Below are 24336 nucleotides of genomic sequence, written 5' to 3'. Positions count from 1 at the left end.
TTTGCTTTCTCTTCTGTTGTTTTCAACAGTCTATAGCAGGGTTTCTCAATGCTGACACTCTTGAAATTTTGAGCCAGATAATCCTTGATTGTTGGGTCTTTCTGGCACACTGTAGGATGCTTAGCCACAAGATAGCAGCTAGATAATGTGGCAATGAAATATATCTCCAGACATTGCCAAATATGTCCTCAAGGGCAAATCACCCTGGATTGTGAAACAGTGGGGTATAAAGTAATTTTCATTTCATCATCTCACTTTTACTTTAACCTCATGTACAAAGTCAAGGCCATTATCCAAAAACCGTCTCTCCATTGCCAAATTGTTTGTGACAGTGTTATTACCATTCCTCAAGTCATTCAAGGCATTGACTTTGAAGTCATCTGATTTTTTAATAGCTTTAACTTTCATCAGATCCTCCCATTTTTTCGTTGGCTTTCTCCCTCCCCTGCCTGCCACCTTTGGCATCTGACATTTTACTACTTCACACTGCTCTGAGGTAACAGCCTTTCAACTGCTTAGGATTCATCGATGTCACTTAGGATTCATCCTGTATTCTTCTCTTAGACAACAGCCACCTCAAACACGGCTCCATACCTGATGAACCTAGCTTTCAAGAGGTCTCTAACCTGGCACCATTGTGTCTGTTCTTCATAATTTCCCTCCTGTGTACACAGCTGGGTTCTTCTCTCCAGACAAGCCAATCTTCTTGCTCTTGTATTTTCTTTCTTTCTTTTTCCTTTTTCTTTTTTTTTTTTTTTTTTTTTTTTTGTCTTTTTGCCTTATTCTAGGGCCGCTCCCGTGGCATAGGGAGGTTCCCAGGCTAGGGGTCGAATCGGAGCTGTAGTCACTGGCCTACGCCAGAGCCCCAGCAATGCGGGATCCGAGCCTCGTCTGCAACCCACACCACAGCTCATGGCAACGCCGAATCCTCAACCCACTGAGCAAGGCCAGGGATCGAACCTGCAACCTCATGGTTCCTAGTCGGATTCGTTAACCACTGTGCCATAAGGGGAACTCTGCTCTTGCATTTTCTGTTTCTTTCTTTTGGAAGGTCCTTTTGGCTGTCCAATCACGGCCATCTTCTTGTGTGCAACTCTTCAATTAGGTCTTTCTCAGCTATTTCATTTTACATTGTTCTTTCTAGTCTTTAAGGGGCTACTGTGCTCACCAGCAGTACCATGCAGGTTAGAATTTAAATGTGCTCTAAATTATTGCACATACTTTTCTCTCCAGGTTGTTTCTTTCCAGCTCATGGAGGGCAGTGTCTCCTTACCTTTAATGTGTTTTCCTCACAATGTTTAATGTAATGCTAGGTACAGAATAGGTTGTCCGTAGATATTTGCTCATTGCTGGCAATCACCACAAACTACAAAAGGATGATATCAGCACCATTGTCCTGTTTGATAACAGCCACTAACATTTTTTTTAATTTTTATTACTCAAATGAATTTATCACATCTGTAGTTGTATAATGATCATCACAATCTGATTTCACAGGATTTCCATCCCACAGCCCAAGCACATCCCTCCACCCCCCCAAACTGTCTCCTCCAGAGACCATAAGTTTTTCAATGTCTGTGAGTCAGCATCTGTTCTGCAAAGAAGTTCAGTCTGTCCTTTTTTCAGATTCCACGTGTCAGTGAAAGCATGTGATGTTGGTGTCTCATTGTCTGACTGACTTCACTTAGCATGATCGTTTCTAGGTTCATCCATGTTGCTATAAATGCTGGTATTTCGTTCTTTTTAATGGCTGAGTCATATTCCATTGTGTATATGTACCACATCTTCTTGATCCACTCCTCTGTTGATGGGCATTTAGGTTGTTTCCTTGTTTTGGCTATTGTAAACAGTAACAGCCACTAACATTTATGGAACACTTTGTTTTTGCCAAGAAGTATTAAGCACTGTCCACAGATGATCTCATTTAGCCCTCACAGCATGCCCCTAAAAGAAATTGGTTCTGTTATTACCCCCATTTAGCTAGATTAGGAAATGGAGGCTTAGAGAAATTAAGTAACTTGTCCAGCCAATGAGTTGTAGCAGAGGAATTCCAATCGAAATCTGTCTTACCAGAATCCTAGGTAGAGAACGGTGGATCCAGCTCTCTTCCTTTGACAGAGATTTTTGTGCTTAATTATCCAAAATATAGCCGTGAGAAGCCAAAATGATGTACCAACATTGGAAGCAATTGCACTGTTCAAATGAAGCTGACTATTGAAAAACGATCACGCTTTGCACTCCTCTCTCTATGGCCTCTTCTTTTGTCATCTTTCAGAATCTGGCTCTAACTCCAGGATTCCTGTTAACGCCCTCGTGCAGGTCTGAAACATGATATACTAACTGATATCTTTGTTGCTCTTCTCCCTGTAGTTACTGACTATACCACTGGCAGAGTTGGAGCCCCTCTTATTTGCTGTGAAATTAAGCTAAAAGACTGGCAAGAAGGTAAGCATTTTATGTCAAGCTCTAGTGTTTCTAGATATGCTAAAAAGCACTGTGAGCCTCTAGACTTACTTTTTTTTTTTTGAACGTGTTAGGTTGTCTGCGGTAGCAAGCACATCTTTGCTGTTGCTTGTTCCTTGTGCTTTCTTTTTTCATTGGAACATCATTAGGTTCCTAAAAGGAAAAGAACGTCTTTAGAATCGAGGCATGATGATTCTGAATTTGGGAATACTTGATGGTGAAAAGGAAAAAAATTCTTAGTGGGGCATTGCCTGCGTTTGGAGAAGGATATACATCCTATCCTTTGAAGCTCAGATTTCCCAGTGAGGAGGTTTGGTCTGGGAAGTGAAGTCCCAGATTTTCGGGGGACAGAATGACTAATCTCTCTCTCTCTCTCCTTCCCATACACACACACCCTGACTTCTTAGCTCTTGACCCCAGCAAACATTTTATGGTTGAGAATCAACTGTCCATCTATTCGTATAGTTTAATCAATTGTCTAGCTATTCGTATAGTTTAATCAATTGTCCACCTATTTGTGTAGTTTAATCAGTTGTTCAGCTATTTGTATAGTGTCTCAAAAGGTGAGCCACTGAGAGGAAATTTCTGCTTTCTAGACATTGATAATCCTTTTTATAAATCAGCTGGAGACAAAAGTAAAGCAATCTTCTTAGGATGAAGTTGTGAAAAATATTAAACATACTCATGAACTGCAAAATAGATAATTCCTAGCCATGCCAGATAAAGGGAGAGTAATTTAAAAGCCTAAGATTTTATTTTATTTTTCAAGTTAATATATTTGACATATAACATTGTATAAATTTGAGGTATACAACATGTTAAGTTGATATATGTATATATTGTAATATAATTGCCACCATAGTGATATTTAGCATCTCTATTACATTACATAATTGCCTTTTCTTTTTAGTGGGTAGGATAATTAAGTTTTAGTCTCTAAGCAGGTTGATGAATATACTACAGTACTATTGTCTGTAAAAAAAAAAAAAAGTTTAAGATTTTTAGAGAGAGTATTCACCTTGGAATGGAGCCATAGACTGAAACTTTAAAGAACCAGTTACCTTGTAAGACACAAGGTTGTTCAAACCCACAGCAACTTGGGATCTGAGCCGCGTCTGCGACCTACATCATAGCTCACGGCAACACTGGATCCTTAACCCCCTGAGCAAGGCCAGTGATTGAACCCACAACCTCATGGTTCCTAGTCGAATTCGTTAACCACTGAGCCACGACGGGAACTCCTCAAAAGTGTTTCTTATGTGACATTTTTATTATGTGCATCATTGTTGATGCTCTATGAGCAAACAGCTGTTCCTTTTAAAATACCACAGGGAAAAGCCAATTTCATTCCCAAGTGTTTTTTACATCTTGGAAATAAGTGCTCCTGCTTTCCTCCATGGTAACGCTCTTCCAATTTTCTTTTTCTTTTTCTTTTAATGTAATGATTTTTTTTTCCCATTGTAGCTGGTTTACAGTGTTCTCTCAATTTTCTACTGTGTAGCATGGTGACGCAGTCACACATACATGTATACATTCTTTTTTTCTCACATTGTCAGGCTCCATCATAAGGGACTGCTCTTCCAATTTTAGATCGAAAATTTGAGAAAATATAGGGAGTGTGTGCCTATGTATATTTGGCATTGGTGTCAAAATTGCTTTATTAAATGGGTTATTTGTTAAGTAGTGGAGTCCAAGAAATAAGGTATATGGTGAAACCTAGTAAGGAGAATTTTGCCTTCAGTTTTTATTTTCTGATTTTCTGGTAATGCATATTAAAGTCAGTTTTGGGAATTGGGTCCATATTTGGAGTTTCCCTTACTGTGAAAGAACTTTTGCTTTATGTAATAAGAATGATTTTAATGTTATTCATACAGTGGGTTTTGTCTTATTGAAATATTGAATAGCTTTAAATTTATGAGGAATAGCTAACAGCTGGAAGGAACTCTACTTTTAAATCTTTTATCACAAAATCTAACCAAGATCTCGGTTTATGAATTCAGATCTTTGTATCTTTTCCTTAAAGTAAGCTGTATTCTGTAATAAACAAATATTTTCATAGCCGTTGTTAATTATTTCAGTTAATTATTTCATATTTTCATAGCCATTGTTAATTGTTTCAATTATTATTGTTATTTTTTGGCCACACCTGTGACATGCGGAAGTTCCCAGGCCAGGAATTGAACCTGTGCCACAGCAGCAACCCAGGCTGCTGCAGTGACGATACCAGCTACTTAACTCACTGTGCTACAGGGGAACTCCAATGGCTTCCATTTTGAAAGTCATGACTGGCCACGGGCAGAGCTGAGAAATAAAACTCCCTCCCACTTAATCGTGTTGCCTTTGATGGGTACTTACTACTCACTCTCTTGATTAAAACCTCCTTGGAATATAACATATTAATAATTTACTTATAACAGCTTCAAGTGTTAACCCTTCTTGGGAGTAATTTTATCTTAACGTAGCTCTATGAACTCTAAGCTTTAATGAGGTTCCAAGTGTGAAATTTTATGGTCCTGGGAAGGTTCGGGGATGGCTCGTGGTTGGTGACTCTCATTGAGCCGTCCCTGGTCCTCCTGAAGTCACAGTCACTCACTATCCACACACAAATCTGAGTAAATATAAATTAATATGCTCCTGGAAAGTGAACTAAAGTTTGATCAGCAGAAAAATACTAGCGAAGGGTCTTTAAGGATTAACGCAAGTAAATTTCGTTTTGAAACAAGAACTCATTTGCTTCTGTGACTTCCAGGCGGTTATACAGTTCACGACAAGCCAAACCCCAGAGGTGAAATTGTAATCGGTGGACAGAATATCTCCATGGGATATTTCAAAAATGAAGAGAAAACGGCTGAAGATTATTCTGTGGATGAAAATGGCCAAAGGTGGTTTTGTACTGGTGACATTGGAGAGTTCCATCCCGATGGGTGTTTACAGATTATAGGTCAGTGTGTTTACTTTTTGTGCTTTTCTTTAGTATTTGCAACTTCAACATATATAAAAGGTAATATTGGTCAAGTCACTAATAGGGTTGATGATTTCATTGGTTTAAACTTTACACAAGGTCTTTAACTTACGTCTGCACTTCTCCATCTGTTTTGGGGTTAAATGAGTTGAGATATATATATATATATATATAGATAAATATATATATTTATCCATATATATTTGTATTTATCTCTCTCCCTATATATAGATGTATATATATCTCAACTCATATATATACATCTATATATATATAGATGTATATATATGAGTTAAATGAGTTTATATATATATTAAATGTTTAGAAGAAGGCAGTGCCCACACCTGAGTAAGTGGTAGCAGAAGCAGCATCGGTGGGGAGGATGGGCAGGACAATAGCAGTTTGTATTGAAAAAACAGAAATTACTCAGAAGAGATTATTTTTGTCAATCGCGTGTGGTTCTGTATAACCATCGACTGTAACATGCCCTATTCTAGGCTTTCCTCCCCATTTACCTCCCCACCCAGTAGGCATTATGGACACATTCTTTTCCCCAGTGGCCCTTTATAGGACTCTAACTAGCCTAGACACTTAGGAAATTATCATATCCGTCCTCAGAACAGATCTGCATGTTGTAATATCTGTTCTTCTGAGAATGTCAGTTGGCTCGGCGTTGCTCTTATTGAGCCTACCGAAATAGACTTTTTAAGTTCAAAGCTACTCCAAAATAGCCCTTACGCTCTTCCCTTTAACTAGGCAAAAGTTAAAAATCTGCCTAGCTGGTTAGGACCCAGCTGATTGGGCTGGGTCCCCTTCAGGTCCTTGTCAAGCCATAAAATTTCCTCAGTCATATCTCTAGTGGTCCATTTAAATCTGTTTCTAGACCCAAGTGTGACCTCAATATAGTTAGAGATTTCCTGGGAAAAATTGGTTCTTCGCCTAGGAGTTTGATCTGCCAGGGAAATTCCCAGGAAGCATGACTCAATCTCTAGACTAAATAACCTAACCCCCTCCTGCTTCGTCCCCTCGATCCTTAATTGTGCTGGAGTCCAAGGCTGGCTCTGGTGGCATATGGAATGGGTTCCTAGCCTATGGGCAGGCAAGTCAGCACTCACACAAAGAATGTCAGGCAGCTTGATGATTCTCTAGGCTGTGCCATCCTGTGCCAACGTGTTATTAGAGCACTTCCATTTTAACAAGATACTGTCAACTCCAGAAAATGGGGAATTAACATTTATTCTCTGTGCTCCATATGCCAGACATTGTGCTACATGCCTCTATGAGGCAGATATCGTTATCCTGGATAAAGTTGAGGATTGGAACAGTCAACTGATGTGCCCAGGGTCACATAGCTAGTAACAGGCAGAACTTCCATTCTAATGCTCCAAAGTCTTTGTTCCTTCTATGACATTTATGATAATAAAGATTATAATAAGATATTAAAAGCTTTCAGTGTAGGATGGAACATTTTAGCCAGTACTTCTTTAACTTGGCATTTCCTTTTTTTTTTTTAATCTTTTTAAGGCTGCACCCACGGCATATGGAGGTTCCCAGGCTAGGGGCTGAATCAGAGCTGAAGCCGCTGGCCTACACCACAGCCACAGCAACGCCAGATCCGAGCCACTTCTACAACCTATATACCACAGCTCACGGCAACGCTGGATCCTTAACCCACTGAGTAACACCAGGGATAAAAACTGCATCCTCAAAGATGCTAGTCAGATTCATTATCACTGAGCCATGCAGGAACTCCTGCATTTTCTTTTTAATTGATGTGTATGGGCAAGCATTATATATAAAAAGATTTTAGAAGTACCTTTATAAATAAGGATTGAGGCAATGAGATTGTAAGAAAATCAGAATTGTGCCTACCTTCATAAAAGCACTATGGATAATTTAACATGCTTCATGACTTACAGATCGTAAGAAAGATCTGGTGAAGTTACAAGCAGGAGAATATGTTTCTCTTGGGAAAGTAGAAGCTGCACTGAAGAACTGTCCACTTATCGATAACATCTGTGCTTTTGCCAAGAGGTAATTTTATTTATTTTTTTCAAATTAAAGTATAAAGAAAATGAATTTTAGTTGCTTTACAATGTTGTGCCAGTTCAAAAGGGAAATTTTAAAGTTGCATTTGTGTTTCGTATTCTTATAATAAAAGGATAATTGGGAAAGCCTGACATAATCATGAGAAAAACATCAAACTTGCAGAGTTGGGGAAAAATATTCTCAATAATGTATGACAATACATTTATGAAAGTTCTTGAATTTAACAGTTTAAAGGTCATTTGAGATAATCCAGACATTTAAACTATTTATTAGACCATCTACTATGTCTTTCTAAGTAATTATTCCACAATAGTTATTTCATTTAACATCCATAACAACTGAAGCTTAGCCTAAGCAATTCTCCCAAGAACGTCACACAGCTAGTACAAGTTTTCTAAATCAAAAACCTGAGAAATTGAACCATTTTCTTTCTTTATATGTTAATATGGCTTATCTTTCTGAGCTTTATTACTCCCTTAAAACTTTAATTGTAAAAATCGCAAAACCTAACTTTAGCATCGTAACTATTTCTAAGTGTACAGTTCACTATGTTAAGTATATTCACATTGTGGTACAGCCAATCTCCAGAACTTTTCATCTTGCAGAAATGAAACTCTTTATCCATTAAACAACTCCCCATTTCCTCTTCCCCCAGCCCCCAGCCACCACTACTGTACTTTCTGTTTCTGTGAATGTGACTATTCTAGGTACCTGGAGTAAATAGAATCACACAGTATTTGTCTTCCTGTAAGTGGTTCTTTTCACTTAGCACAGTGTTCTTCAAGGTTTACCTATGTTGTAGCATGTGTCAGAATTTCCTTCCTTTTAAAGGCTGAATAATATTCCATTTGTATAGCCCACATTTGGTTTATCCGTTCATCCATCGATGGACAACTTGGGTTGCTTCCACCACTTGACTATTGTGAATGATACTGCTATGAACATGGATATTCAAATATCTCCTTACGGTCCTGCTTTCAGTTCTTTTGGACATATGCCCAGATGTGAGATTGCTGGATCATATTGTAGTTCTATTTTTATTTTTTGAGGAACTGCCATACCCTTTTCCGTAACAGCAGCACTGTTTTTTTGTTTTCTGTTTTTTTAATTCTCATCGACAGTGTACAAAGGTTTTAATTTCTCCACATCCTTACCAATACTTATTTCTATTTTTTTGTCTTTTTAGGGCCGCACCCACGGCATATGGAGGTTCCCAGGCTAGGGGTCCAGTCGGAGCTGTAGCTGCTGGCCTACACCACAGCCACAGAAACGTGGAATCCGAACCGCGTCTGTGACCTACAGCACAGCTCATGGCAACGCCGGATCCTTAACCCACTAAGCAAGGCCAGGGATCGAACCCGCAACCTCATTGTTCTTAGTTGGATTCATTAACCACTGCGCCACGATGGGAACTCCTGACTTTTTTTTTTCTTTTCTTTTTTTTTTTTTTAAGATTCTACATTTAAGCAGTATCATGCAATTTTTGCCTTTCTCCGTCTGGTTATTTCGCTTAGCATAATGCCCTCCGGGTTCATCCATGCTGTCTAAAATGGCAGAATCTCCTTCTTTCTCATGGCTAAGTAATATCCCACTGTATGTATACGCCACATCTTCCTTATCCACTCATCCGTTGATAGACACTTGGGTGTTTCTATATCTTGGCTATTGTGAACTAATGCAGCAATGACCATGAACCAGATTATCTCTTTATAACCTATTTTGATTTCCTTTGAATTTATACCTAGAAGTTGGATTGCTGGATCATAGGGTAGTTCCATTTTTAATTTTTTGAGGAGTCTTCATAACCGCTTTCCGTAGTACGTGCACCAATTTACATTCCAGCAGTGTACAAAGTTTCCTGTTTATTCACATTTTCACCAAAACTTGTTATTTCTTGGTTTTTTTGATAATAGTCATTTGAACACATGTGAAGTGCTAGCTCATTGTGGTTTTGATGTGCATTTCCCTGATAATTAGTGATACTGAGCACTTTTTCATGTACCTGTTGGCCATCTGTAGGTCTTCTTTGGAGAAATGTCTATTTGGTTCCCCTGCCTATATTTTATTTTATTATATTTTTTTATCTTTTTGCATTTTCTAGGGTCGTGCCCACAGCATATGGAGGTTCCCAGGCTAGGGGTCAAATCGGAGCTGTAGCCGCTGGCCTACACCACAGCCACAACAATGCGGGATCTGAACTGCGTCTGCGACCTACACCACAGCTCATGGCAAGGCCAGATCCTTAACCCACTGAGTGAGGCCAGGGATCAAACCTGCAACCTCATGGTTCCCAGTCGGATTTGTTAACCACTGAGTCACAACGGGAACTCCCCCTGCCTATATTTTAATTGAATTTTTTGGCTATTGAGTATATGAGTTTTTAATGTATTTTGGATACTAACCCATCATCAGATATGATTTTCCAATATTTTCTCCCATTTTGTAGACTGCTTTTCATTTTATTGATGGTTTCCTTTGCTGTGCAGAAGCTTTTTAGTTTTATATACTCCTACTTGTTTATTTTTGATTTTGTTATCTTTGCTTTGGTTTCAAATGAAAAAAAAGAAAAACATTGGCACAAACTATGTCAAAGAGCTTCCTCCTGTGTTTTCTTCTAGGAGTCTTGTGGTTTCAGGCCTTTGCCCATTTTTTAATGGGGTTATTTTGTTGGTGGTGGTGGTGTTATTGAGTTGTAGGAGTTCTTTATACATTCTCCATATTAACCCCTTATCAGACATATGATTCGCAATTATTTTGTCCAGTTCCAGGGATTGCCTTTTTACACTCTGTTGTGTCTTTTGATACACAGAAAAGATTTTATTTTTGTTGTACTCTTCATCTATTTTTTTCTTTTGTGGCCTACATTTTTGGGGTCAAATCTAAGACAGCATTGCCAAATCCAGTGTCATGAATCTTTTCCCCTATGTTTTCTTCTTGGTGTTTTATAATTTTAGCTCTTATGTCTTTAGGGCTTTGATCTATTTTGAGATCGTTCGGGTATGTGCTATAAGTTAAGAGTCCAACTTCATTCCTTTGTATGTGGATATCCAGTTCTCTCAACACAGTTTGTTGAAAAGACTTTCCATTTCCCACTGAGTGGTCGTGGCACCCTTGTTGAAGATCATTTAACCATATCTGCAAGCAAGGGTTTATTCTGGACTCTCTATCCCACTGGCCTGTGTATAGTATATGTCTATCTCTATGGCAGTACTATGGACTTTATTACTTCTTTGTGAAGGTCTAACAAATAAGAGAAATATATATATATATTTGGAATTATGTGTACTATTTCATTGAATAATTTTCATATAATTGCTCTTAATGTTTTAATTTCTATTTTGTCTTATTTTCTAATTTTTTAGTGACCAGTCCTATGTGATAAGCTTTGTGGTTCCTAATCAGCAAAGGTTGACACTTTTGGCCCAACAGAAAGGGGTGGAAGGAACTTGGGTTGATATCTGCAATAACCCTGCCATGGAAGCTGAAATACTGAAAGAGATTAGAGAAGCTGCAAATACCAGTAAGTAAATTGCTGTCCATTGAAGTCCCTAAAAGTCATTTAATGATATCCTGCACATTAGGCCTTTCAACATGTCTATTTGTTTTGTTTTAATTATAAAATACAGGTTTTTAGGAGTTCCTGTTGGGGCTCAGCGGTAAGGAACCAGACTAGTATCCCATGAGGGTGTGGCTTCGATCCCTGGCCTCCCTCGGTGGATTAAGGATCTGGTGTTGCCGTGAGCTGTGGTGTAGGGTTGCAGATGCAGCTTGGATTCGGCGTTGCTGTGGCTGTGGCATACGCTGACAGCTGCATCTCGATTTGACCCCTGGCCTGGGAAGTGCCATATGCTGTGGGTGCAGTCCTAAAAAGCAAAAAAAAAAAATCCCGAAAAACAAAAACAGAGGTTTTTAAAAAAACTGCCTCTTAAATATATATAATAAATGTCCCTGTTGGAAGGATCTTTAAATGTTATATAGTAGAATAACCTAACTAGTTCTTTATGACCTGTCACAGCATCCCTGCCAGGTAGTCACCTAGCCTGTTTTTGGAATGTTCCATCTTTGTTCTGATAGTTCATAAGGATGTGTCCTGGTGTAAATCTTTTATCATTTACCTTTGGGTATAACTTACTTGATGTGGGCCCTATTAATCTAGAGATTTCTGCCCTTCAGTTCTGGGAAATATCCATTTGCCATTTTGTGTTTGCTTTTCTTTCATAGCGTTTCCCCTCCAAGTTTTATGTTCATGTTTTTACCTGGACTATTTTTATATGGCTGTTGACCTTCTGCTTTCCTCCTCTGATTTTATTATCTTTTTGCTTTTGTGTTTTATCTTGTTCTTTTTGTTTTGTGTCCTGGAAGATTCCTCAACTCTATCATTGCTTCTGTCTCTGGAATTTCTAGTTGGCAATATCAGTATTTTTCTTTTTTTTTCCAGTGTCCTTTTAATAGCATGCTGTTGCTCTTTCATGGGTGTAGTCCTCCTCTGAAGTTGTCAAAGGGATTCCTTTTATGAAGTTTTCTTCTCCTGTTATTGTCTCACTTTCCTCCAAGTTTCACTTTCTGCTTGCTTTTTGGTCATAGCCTCTCACAGATCTGCTGATCCTTTTTGTCCATTCATATTTGAGAACGAGGTCCTAAAAAGCTGTTTGGAAAGCTTAGTGGGCTTCACTGAAAAGTTATTCAAATGTAATTGTCCTGGGTCATTCCATTTCTCCAAAGAAGCCTTCTCCAGTCTCTTATCTGGGGGCTGTTAGCCTGACTACAGGTATTCTGATAGCCACCCCCCGCTTCCTCTGTTGTACCTGGTGTCCTTGAGTCCAGGGTCTCTCTAGTTCCGTTTTTCCAAGCTGTCCTATCGATCTCTAGCCTGGTTGGGGAAGAGCAGGATGAGAGAGAACCGTCCTCTGAACCGTGGGGGCCAGTCCTCCCGTTTTCAGCGGGCCCCTCCTCTCTGTCCTCTACCCCTCAGCTTCCTCTGTGGGCCTGGGAGGTCGTTTGCCTCTTGTTGGCGTCCCTCAATGTTGGCACTTAGCTCGTAGAGCTCCCTTGGCTCTCAGTCAGCCGCTGCTAGTCCATTTGCTTTTGGTCTTCTAAGATTTTGTTGAGCCTCTCATCCAGCGTCCTCTCTGTCTCGTTTCATTTTTTTTTTTCCTTTGTGGTTAATACCTTTTTAATTTAAAAATTATTTGGAACTGCTTATTTTCCATGGGAGCGCAGGTAAACCCTGTACTCTTCCTGTTTAACTGAAAGCTATGAACTCAGTTATAACCTGTTGCCTTCCCTCCTAAAAAGTGAAAACATCATCTTTCTGATTATTGGTCACCTATATTTGTTGTAAAATACTGGACAATACAGAAAACATAAAAGAGGAAGTAAAAAAAAATCACTAGATGGTAGTTACCTTTGGGTAGTGACATTACATTCTGGTTTATATATTTAACCGATCAACGTCATTAACTGTTTTCTAAGTCAGTAAGATATAGAATTGCATTACCAGGTGTTCCCATTGTGGCTTAGCAGGCTAAGAATCTGACTAGTATCCATGAGGATGTAGGTTCGATCCCCGGCCTTGCTCAGTGGGTTAAGGATCTGGTGTTGCCATCAGCTGTGGTGTAGGTCACAAGACGCAGCTCCTCAGATCTGGCGTTGCCGTGGCTGTGGTGTAGGCCGGCAGCTATAGCTCGGATTGGACCCCTACCCTGGGAACTTCCATATGCCACAGGTGTGGCTCTAAAAAGAAGAAGGGAAAAAGAATCATATTACCATTTTTAACAGCTAAATAGTGTTCTAGCATAGGGATATCCACTTAAGTCCTTGTTAGAGTTTTTCCATCCACTGTAAACAAACAGAATATCTGTCTTGTATACTCATTATTTTCTTAGTATGGATCCTTAGAAATGGAATCTGTGAATCAAAGAGAATATATATTTTAAAGGCTCCTTTTCCCTTATGTTGCCAGATAACCTCCTCTCCTCCCAGGAAAACTGGACCAGTTTATACTCCTAACTAGGCTACTATTATTATTATTATTATTATTTTTTGTCTTTTTAGGGCCACACCCGCAGCATATGGAGTTCCCAAGCTAGGGGTCGAATTGGAGCTGTAGCCACCGGTCTACACCACAGCCACAGCAATGCCAGATCTGAGCCACATCTTCGACCTACACCACAGCTCATGGCAACACTGGATCCTCAACTCACTGAGCGAGGCCAGGGATCGAACCCGCAATCTCATGGTTCCTAGACATATTCGTTTCCGCTGAGCCACGACAGGAACTCCTATTACTTGTTTTTTAAATGAAGTACTTGGGTTCTATTTTGATTTAAAAAAAAAAACATTTGTTGTTAGCAAGTTGAAATTGAAAAAAATATTTCCAAGAGGAACATTCTTACAGTTAACTCCGGACACTGTAAAGTTTTAAATAACAGTTGCCTATTAACATAATCTGAAAAGTAAGTTACTGTATTAATATAGTACCTTCCTTTTTTCTTAAAGTTGGTTTAGTTTAGTATTATCGAAATATCACACTTTTCATGTCACCAGACTACCAGAATTTTCTTTGGTACAAATCCTGATTTTTTTCTTTAAATATAGTTTTTTTTTTTAAAAAAGTATTTAAGTCAAATTTGAACGTACTAATGAGGTAGAATGTGACCTGAATAAGTTGTCATTGTATATTTAACTGTGTAAACGCAGTAATGGGCGAAGTTAGGCTGGATCACAGTCAGGTGGAAAATAGAATAAAATTCTAGGATCTGCTAGGCCTCTGTAACTTTCCTGTGCTTGGATTGAGGCATGAAATCAAACAATTCATCATTTGGATAATGAGCAGTAATCATGAGCTCAATGTATGTAACTCATAGGCTTGTCTATGCCACAAAAGATTTATTTTGCCAACCTTTTGCTTCAAGTTACAATTTCAGAGGCTTAGGCAAAAAAATATAAAATGATTTTGATTGTATTCAGTTAAATCTGCCTGAAGTCAAACATTGTTCACAGCAGGCCTCTTCATGTTTTAGATGTAAGTACAGGGTAGAGGTAATATATAAGAACACAAAACAATTTGGGGTGGTGATTTGACAACTACCAATGGCTAGAAAAATTGACACTTGCTGCCACCTGCAGGTCACATTTCACAATGTTCTAGTTAATTCTGACAAAATGCCACGTGTAAAAAATTTTTTTTCTTCCCCTAATCTTTTTCACTTGTTGGCAATTTATCCTGTTAATAGGAAACTGGGATTGCCCATTGCTCTCTTTAGCTTATGGTACTAGATAATGTTTAGGAGTTTCTAAAACTATGAAACCTCTGTTGCTACCTTAAAATATGTGTGTGTGTGTGTGTGTGTGTGTGTGTGTGTGTGTGTGTGTGTGTGTTATATATGTGTTTAACTAGTTTATGTGCAATTGTGTGCCTGCTTTATCCCATTGTTGTCAGTGCTTCTGGAATAGGACCTATGTAAGGAGGGAAAGTAGTATGAAATAAAATGTGTTGGAGCCAGATCAATATTACAGAATTTAACTGTTCCCTTGAAATCCAAAAGTGACCTTAGGAGCGGATGGGCTTATTTCAGGTACCTCTGCATAACTGGGCTGTAATCTATCATTAGAGCAGATATGGTTAATTTTTTTTTTTTTTTGCTTTTTTTTCTTTTAGGGCTGCACCCAGGGCATATGGAGGTTCCCAGGCTAGGGGTCGAATCGGAGCTGTAGCTGCCGACCACAGCCACAGCCACAACCACAGCAACGCAGGATCCAAGCCGTGTCTGCGACCTACACCACAGCTCATGGCAACGCCGGATCCTTAACCCACTGAGCAAGACCAGGGGATCAAACCCACAACCTCATGGTCACTAGTCAGGTTCGTTAACCACTGAGCCATGACGGGAACTCCCAATATGGTTAATTTGAACAAGTTTTATATTCCTTTGTTAACTTTTCAGGCATTACTTTTGGGAAGTTGGTCCTAAGTAATTTGAAAGATTATTTTCCACACTCAGCTTTATTTTTTTCTCCTATTTTAATGAGAAACTCACCAATTTGACCAAGCTTTCATAAAACCCAGACTAGCATGAGAACAAAAAACTTCATTGAATTTGAGTTCTTTGTGCTTATTGCTGAAACCAAATTGTTTCTAAAGTTACTTGACTGTTTAGCAGTAGTTTTTAAACATGCAGATGTTTGCTGCTTCGAAATTGCTATTTTAAATAATTGCATAGAAAATAAAACTCATCTATAGGTTAGCATTACCGTTAGTGGGCCTTCAGAATTTTAAGGATGACCTTGTAGTAATAATAAGTAACTTGATGAAATACAATGTATTAAATTTAAAATTATCACTAGCATCCATGTTCTTATTTGCACCATTTTTCTTACATTTCTTTCAACATGTGGTGCATTGTCTAACTCAAATACAATATACGCTGCATCAATTCTTCTATCACTTAAGAGTATGAAATTTACAACCCCCCCTTTTGATTCTTATTTGAATTAAAATAAAGCTTATGAAGAACAGTTGTCTAGAGGCTCATTTTCTGTACAATGAAATACATATGTGTTTATCGAGGGCTCAATGTAGCCTATGGATGGCAGTGAATAGAACAAGGCCCTTGCTTTCACGGCGCTTCCATTCTAGTAGGTGAGACAGATGTATTATATGTTGGGTGGTGATAAGTATTTGAGGAAAACCCAGTGTAAGAGGATCCGGAGAGACAAAGGGACTTCTGTTTTGTTAGGAGTTATCAGGGAAGTCCTCTCTGAGGAGGTGGCATCTGAACAGACACACCTGGATGAAGTAAGGAAGTGAACCATGCAACCACAATGGGAAAGGCCATCCTGGGGCAGCGGGAGCAGCAGATAGAAAGACTCTGAAAAGGAAGCTCTCTCTACATCTAAATTAGGGGGAAAAATGCGTAGACCAGAGCCATCCAACTGAAATAATTAACGTGTACTTCGAGACATATGAAATGCTCTTTTCAGGTAGTGGTATCATTAATTAACCATACCATTAAGTAAGTTTGTCTCAACACCTGCATCATCTAGGTAAATTCTGCAAAATTCATGTTTTATTAATTGTTTCTCTCTCTCCCACCTCCCCCATTTTTCCAACCATCATCACACTTCCCCCTCTTCTCTTTCTCTTTCTCTCTCTCTCCCCGCCCTTATCATTTCAGTGAAATTGGAGCGATTTGAAATTCCAATCAAGGTTCGCTTAAGCCCAGAGCCCTGGACCCCTGAAACTGGTTTGGTCACTGATGCTTTCAAACTGAAAAGGAAGGAACTGAAGAACCATTACCTCAAAGACATTGAGCGAATGTATGGGGGCAAATAAAGTGCCACTCTCTTATTTATGGTTATGCAGGAGGTGGCCTGGTGGTTTATCGGTTCTAGAGTTTTAAGCCTTGTTGAGCTGTCTGTTAGAATGTAAGGTGTATCATTCTAAAGACATGATAATTTAAAAAAAAACCAAAAGTGATTAAAATAGTCATTGAGCCTACTTTAACTTAGTTTTACATAGTCCTAGTGAAGCTGAAATTGAAAAGTTATTTCCCTGTAGCTGTGTTATTCGTTTCGGAGCAAAATTTCTGTTTTAAAAAATTAGCCTAAGACATATTGGTTTTGTTAAAGAAAAATATTTAATGTTGAACAAAAACCTTGGAGTTGGAGTAGAATGTAGCTCGAGGAAATTTGCAACTTCCAATATCTATTGTCTTCCTAGTTCAGAAGATGCTTAAATATTAAGCATGACAAAAAATTGTATTAACACTACTCAAAGCAGAAGTGCTGCAGGGCTTTAAAAATCTCTTCCAACCAATTATTTTGAATCATACTTATAATATACAGAATCAAATAGTACTTTGGAAACCATTTTAGGATTCATAATTGTTGTGTAGGTTAGACATAGAATCACTATAATATTGTGAAAAATTACAGTGCCTGGAGTAAGAATAAAACAATATAAACACACCAAAAAAATACCTAGTAATATATTTAAAGGGGAATTGAACTGCTTTTTTGAAACTTGGAAATCTAAAATCAGTAACTGTAATTATTTGAATGACTTAAAAGTATATCTTAAAAAAATGCTGAAAATAGCCTTTCTATGATTATTGAAAATAAGACTGAAACCAAGAGTTAAAATGATAGAAAGTTAACCAAATTTTAACAGGAAACATTTTCTCTGTTAGAAAAGGTGATGAAATCCTAAGTATTTAGAATTCCCACCCTGGCACAGCACTGAACCTGGGAAAGGATTTAGACTTTGAATTTATCTTTGATAACAGGGATTGATTTTTAAAGAGTATTAAATCACACATGAATTTAAGATCTGTTCGCTGTTGCTGATTTGATTCTTGATCAATAATTTGTATTTCAGAAAGCATTTCACCTTGCTTTAATTTTAGCAAAACGGGTTATGACGAATGACTTTCCCAATATTTTGTTTGAACTGATGAATGATTAATTAACTTGGATGAGTTTGGGGAAGTTAAAGGGAAGAACATACTGTTACCACTTTTTTTTTTCTTGTTTGTGAGAAGAGCTTAGAAACTGGAAATGCTGGGTTTGGGAGAAGGGAAATTACTCAATAAGGGACTGATATCTGTACAGTAACTTGGTGTGCGGGCTTCTTCTTGAATCTTTAATTAAAATCTGGGATGATGTATCCCTGCTAGATAGTCACACTTGAACTATAGTTACTGTAAAAAAAAATTCTTAATACTGTTATTCTTTGCACTTTTTTCTTAATCATTGTGTGTGTGTGTGTGTGTATGCCTATATATACATACACACCTATATATATATGTTGCTTCCATTGCTTTGTACAGATGTGGGCCACCACTGCAACAAAACACATTCTTTTTGCTCTAGAGTATTTATAAAGAAAATATTTAAATGTTATGTATATGGTGGTAAACAGGAAAAATCATCTGGTGTTATTATAAGCAAGAATGAAGGTTTTTGTAAAGAATGTTCAGTGTTTCGCAATGTACACTTTGAAGCAAGGTCTCCCTGAAGTTGTGTGTATGTGAGTGTTCTCATTCTTCCCAACTTGCCTTCGAAGAGTAAAAAACTGTTCTTATCAAGTAGACTACTGTTCAGCTTCTGCTGGTCCTGGCCCGCTGTTGATCCTCTAAGGATGTGCCCTTAGACTTTTTCAATATGTGATCTTTCCCCTCCTTTTGGAATGATGATTTTCAATGTGTGAGTGCATGTATACTCAGATATTTGCACCCCCACCCACTCCCATCTCCCGGAAGCTAGAACACTGCCAACTAATCTGTCGTTTAGGTCCTTTAGAAACACGTAATTAACACTTAAGGTTGGGTGCTGCTAATTCTTTGCGAAAATCCAAATATTGTTAAGGGACCAGGGAGATGCCACTACCCCCTGATTTTTCATCACAAAATATACATGTTTATGTAAACAGATCTTTCCATATTCATAGTGACTTTTCAAGTATTTGAGCCTAAAGATTTTGATCCTACATTTTTATACCTGTTGAAATTGTTCAACTGTTATTATTACATGTCGGCCATCAAATAAAGTTGTACTTTAAAAATTTCCTACAATTACGTACATTTCTAAGTCAGACACTTGTGATTTTTGCTTTAATTACATGGAAGTATCTTGCCTCCTTGATATTTGTACTGATTCTTTTTTTTCTGGAGTGGAGGTATAATTGTATTACATCTTGGAGCTGAGATACAGATGAATGGTGCAAAAAGTCAGAAGTTAAGGGAATAATATTTCTTTGGTCATAAAGACTGATTGATAATCCTTGCCTATATTTTCCTGATAGCATGTGGCAAATGCTTCTGGAATAACAAGATGAGAACAGATAAAGGATTGTGTAGTATTTGGGATTTAGAGAGAAATATTTTAATTTTCAAATGTAGTTGCAAATTAGAGTATATTCATATTTGTACTTTCTGTTAAAATGCACGATTGCAGGATTGTTACTTAGATTTTTGTGTTTATTCTTGATGAAGAGCTTTGTTTGTTACGGTTTTTAAGTTTGCACTCAGATCTTAAGAAATAAATCCACCCATGTTATCAAGTCAATTTGTGCTTAATTATGCGCCGAGATAAAATCTACAAGTTTGAAGAACATTAGCCAAACTTTTAACCCATATTCCAAAAGTTGCCATCTCTAGGTTTATAAAATTGCATTAAGCAGTTAAGCTGGTTTGTATAAATCACATCCATTAGTTTGGAGATCTGAACCCAAAGCTACCACTTTTCAGACAGTATAATAGAGTAACACCTCTTTGTAGCACTGATATTGTAGGACAAAACATAGTCATGTTGTGTGGATCATTAGTATCTGCTAATAAATGATAACTCTTAATCTTTAAGCTAATTAAATTTTAGGGCAAAATTAATGTATATAAAATTATGTTAGAGGAGTCCCCATCGTGGCTCAGTGGTTAACGAATCTGAGTAGGAACCATGAGGTTGCAGGTTCGATCCCTGGCCTTGTTCAGTGGGTTAAGGATCCAGCATTGCCGTGAGCTGTGGTGTTGATTGCAGACGCGGCTTGGACCCCATGTTTCTGTGGCTGTAGTGTAGGCCGGTGGCTACAGCTCCGATTCGACCTCTAGCCTGGCAACCTCCATATGCCGCGGGAGCGGCCCTAGAATAAGGCAAAAAGACAAAAAAAAAAAAAAAATTAAAATAAAAGTATGTCAGAGCTCTGGAACCATTGCCTCAATCTGTTTCCTGGCTCTGCCACTCACTAGCTGTTTGACTTTGGGCAAATTCATTAACATCCTTCCGCTGCATTTCTCCTTCCTGAAAAAATGAGGTTGCTTGATGATAGGATCTACTTCATAGGATGGTTGCGAGGGTAAAAATGAGTTAATCCATATAAAGTGTTTAGAACATAGTCAGCCTATGTTAGCTGTTATCATTACTGTATCCAGGCAACATTATCAGTCAAGTTGTCGAGTGTATTGCCTAGCACACTCGGGGCCTTAAAGGATTGCTTGCTGCTGAAGACTTTGTAGGAGGAGCTCTAGATTTACAGGTGAGGAGACCTGGGCTCATTCTGTCACTAGTTTTGTAGCCATGGACAAATCTCCGGATACCTTCTTAGTTTCTTCTTCCTGTATAGAACGAGCGAAAGGAAGAAGGAAGGAAGGGAGGAATGGAGGAAGAAAGAAAAAAGGGAAAGACTGGAGTTCAGAAAAAGATGCTCTTTGTAAAAAGGGAAAGATGATTGCCAGAAGAAATAGGGAGTGTAATTGTCCCTAAGGTCCAGCACATCTAGCTTTCATACTGCAATCTTGTTGTCCCAAGGTGGTTTTTGTTAGTTTTTTAATGATGCCCTAGGTCCCAAGTTTCCTATACAGGTATGAAGCTGTGGATGATGCCACCACAAGAAGTGAGGATTCTACTAGGTTTCAAGGAGTTTCTGTCACCCTCATGCTTTAAAAATCAGAGTTGTGCACACGTAATTTAAAGCAGTGCTTTCAGTTTTTTTTTGTTTTTTTGCTGTGATCCACGATCACATGCGTGCTTGTGTGTGTATAAAATAATATTTTATGACAGTATTTATGTGAAAGAACCGTACTAATGAGATGTGCACTGACTTTCGTTTATTTAAATGCTGATCGTGACCCTCTTAATTGATTGTATGACCCTGCAAAATAGTGCTGTCCAATGGAACTGTTGGAAATGTTCAGTATCCATTACACTACCATTAGTCACGTGTGGCCATTGAACATTTGAGATGTGGTTAATGTGACTGAAGAATTCAACTTTTAATTTCATTTCCATGTTGGTCAGCATGCCTCTAGATAGTGTGCAAGCTACAGTGTGGCGAGCACAGATTGGAAGTCCACTGTCCTGTGAAGTCCATGAAAGAAAGCTATCCCTCGGAATTCCCGTCGTGGCTCAGTGGTTAATGAATCCGACTAGGAACGACGAGGTTTCGGGTTCGATCCCTGCCCTTGCTCAGTGGCTTGGGGATCTGGCGTTGCCATGAGCTGTGGTGTAGGTTGCAGACGCGGCTCGGATCCCACATTGCTGTGGCTCTGGCGTAGGCCAGTGGCTACAGCTCCAATTGGACTCCTAGCCTGGGAACCTCCATATGCCGTGGGAGTGGCTCAAGAAAAGGCAAAAAAAAAAAAGACAAAAAGACACACACAAAAGAAAGAAAGCTATCTCGTTCCCTCATCCTCTCACCTCCTCTGACTCAGAGGCAACCACTTTCAACTTAATGAACGGTCTTGGATCTAAATAATGGGTTTGTATTGCCACTTCTCGGCTTTGTCATTATTTATTGACCTCTCACTATACAGAGGCACACTTCCCATCCTCCCCGTATAGATGCGTAAAGTCGCTAAGGGTTTAAATTATGAGAACTATGCTATTCAGAGCTGAAGTGTGTAATAGGAAACCTATGACTGAATTTCTGTTCCTGCACTTTTAACCCCATGGCACTATAATAGTCTCTCTTACATTTGTTTACTTTTTTATGTCCTTGTCATTAAGAATTCAGCCCCAGGCTCTCCACCAATTTGTCCATATCGAATAGCAAGATTTGCAGATAACAAGAATTCTAACAATTTCATCTTCTGGAAGAAATCTCTCCTAGAGCCTTCTGACCTCCTTCAGTCTCTAGATCATTCACTCTCCTTTACCTGCTGCAGGGCCATTTGGATCTACCTTCACTATCATCCTGAGAGTTCCCTTCGCCTTTATCAGATGTTGGATCCCCTATTTCCTATATCCCATGTCTCTTGCTTGCTTGCTTGCTTGCTTGGTTTTGCTTTTTTCAGGGCCACATCCACGGCATATGGAAGTTCCCAGGCTAGGGGTTGAATTGGAACTGTAGCTGCCAGTCTAAACCACAGCCACAGCAACTCCAATCCAAGCCTCATCTGTGACCTACACCACAGCTCACAGTAACGCCGGATCCTTAACTCACTGAGTGAGGCCAGGAATTGAACCTGAATTCTCATGGATCCTAGTCAGATTCGTTTCCAATTCACCACAACGGGAACTCTGAGCTGGGATTTTTTTGTCTTCTATGTGTTCCTTTTTTTTTTTTTTTTTTTTTTGCAGCTTTATGTTCTTGTTTAATGGTAGTTTTCAAGTTTTTTATTTATTTTTTTTGTCTTGGGCCGCTGCCACGGCATATGGAGGTTCCCAGGCTAGGGGTCCAATTGGAGCTGTAGCCACCCCCCTATGCCAGAGCCACAGCAACGTGGAATCCGAGCCATGTCTGCAACCTACACCACAGCTCACGGCAACGCCGGATCCCCAACCCACTGAGCAAGGCCAGGGACCGAACCCGCAACCTCATGGTTCCTAGTCGGAATCGTTAACCACTGCACCGCGACGGGAACTTCCTCAAGTTTTTTAAAGCTTTCTTTACAGAACCAATTTACCCCAATTTGCTTTTTTTCTCCTTGCTTTTATCTCTAGTCTTCAAAGTAATCCTTGCCTCCTCATTTCAGAAGAAAGTATTAGAAAGCTGACCGGAAGGTTTAAAAATGTGGGTGGAGCTTGCTAAAAGTTCTTTGCTAGGAGGAGCTCCCGTTATGGCTCAGTGGTTAATGAATCCGACTAGGAGCCATGAAGTTGTGGGTTCGATCCCTGGCCTTGCTCAGTGGGTTAAGGATCTGACATTGCCGTGAGCTGTGGTGTAGGTTGCAGACGTGGTTCGGATCCCGTGATGCTGTGGCTCAGGCATAGGCTGGCGACTATAGCTCCGATTGGACCCCTAGCCTGGGAACCTCCATATGCCTCGGGAGCAGCCCTAGAAAAAGGCAAAAAGACCAAAAAAAAAAAAAATTCTTTGCTAGGAATTACCTGGTGGCACAGTGAGTTGAGGATCCAGCCTTGTCACTGCTCTGGCTTGGGTTCAGTCACTGGCTCAAGAACTTCCGAATGCCATGGGTGAGGCCAAAAACAAGAAAAAAACAAAACAAAAAAACAAAACAAAAAAAAAACAAAAAACTGTTGCTATAAGGTGATTTTGGCTGGGCCTTATGGCAAACCCCATGTTTTAGATTTTCCTTCTAGGGCTGATCAGATTCCTCTGAAGAGTCTCTTCCAATCTTTTGTATGGAGGGTAAACTTTGAACTATCAGTGTTCTGGGGGATCATGTACAAGATGAAGATGGCTACATGGTGGTTTTTATATTCATCAGTCACACAATTGCCTAATTACCATTTTCTGTATGGTATCCCGGTCCTGTGCCCAATATCCCCTCAGCTTTTCTTCTTTCAATCTGCTGGGGTGAGAGGAGAGGCAGTTATCACCCAAGAGGAAAGGATTGAGGCAAGTGGATTTGTAGATTTTTTAAAATAGCCATCTCAGGAGTTCCCATTGTGGCTCAGTGGTTAATGAGTCCGACTAGAAACCATGAGGTTGTGGGTTCGATCCTTGGCCTTGCTCAGTGGGTTGTGGATCCAGCGTTGCCGTGAGCTGTGGTGTGGGTTGCAGATGCGGCTCGGATCCCGCGTTGCTGTGGCTGTGGCCTAGGCCAGCGGCTACAGCTCCGATTCGACCCCTAGCCTGGGAACCTCCATATGCTGAAGGAGCAGACCTAGAAATGGCAAAAAGACAAAAAAAAAAAAAAAAGCCATCTTTTATTTTTTCTTTCTTTTTTTTTAGGGCTGCACCTGCAGTATATGGAAATTCTCAGGCTAGGGGTTGAATTGGGGCTGCTGCTGCCAGCTTATGCCGCAGTCACAGTAACGTCAGATCCAAGCCACGTTTGCCACCTATACCGCAGCTCATGGCAATGCCAGATCCTTAACCCACTGAGTGCGGCTAGGGGATTGAACCCACATCCGCATGGGTACTAATCAGTTTTGTTTCCACAGAGCCACAATGGGAACTCCAA

General features: G+C 39.3%; 1 protein-coding gene across 8 annotated transcripts in view; it reads left to right on the top strand.

Moving 5' to 3' along the window:
- ACSL4 (acyl-CoA synthetase long-chain family member 4) overlaps positions 1-19535 on the top strand; it is a 77241-nt gene extending 57706 nt beyond the window's left edge. For 4 of the 8 annotated variants that reach the window (XM_005673821.3, XM_005673820.3, XM_021079540.1 and 1 more), the window contains exons 13-17: positions 2371-2445; positions 5213-5404; positions 7345-7459; positions 10837-10994; positions 16651-19533. In XM_005673821.3, coding sequence (XP_005673878.1) covers positions 2371-2445; positions 5213-5404; positions 7345-7459; positions 10837-10994; positions 16651-16808 — 698 coding nt within the window. In that variant the 3' untranslated portion in view covers positions 16809-19533. 8 annotated transcript variants of the gene reach the window in all.

Source organism: Sus scrofa, chromosome X (assembly GCF_000003025.6).
Source record: "Sus scrofa isolate TJ Tabasco breed Duroc chromosome X, Sscrofa11.1, whole genome shotgun sequence".
Taxonomy (NCBI): domain Eukaryota; kingdom Metazoa; phylum Chordata; class Mammalia; order Artiodactyla; family Suidae; genus Sus; species Sus scrofa.
This window is presented reverse-complemented; position numbering and strand designations above follow the sequence as displayed.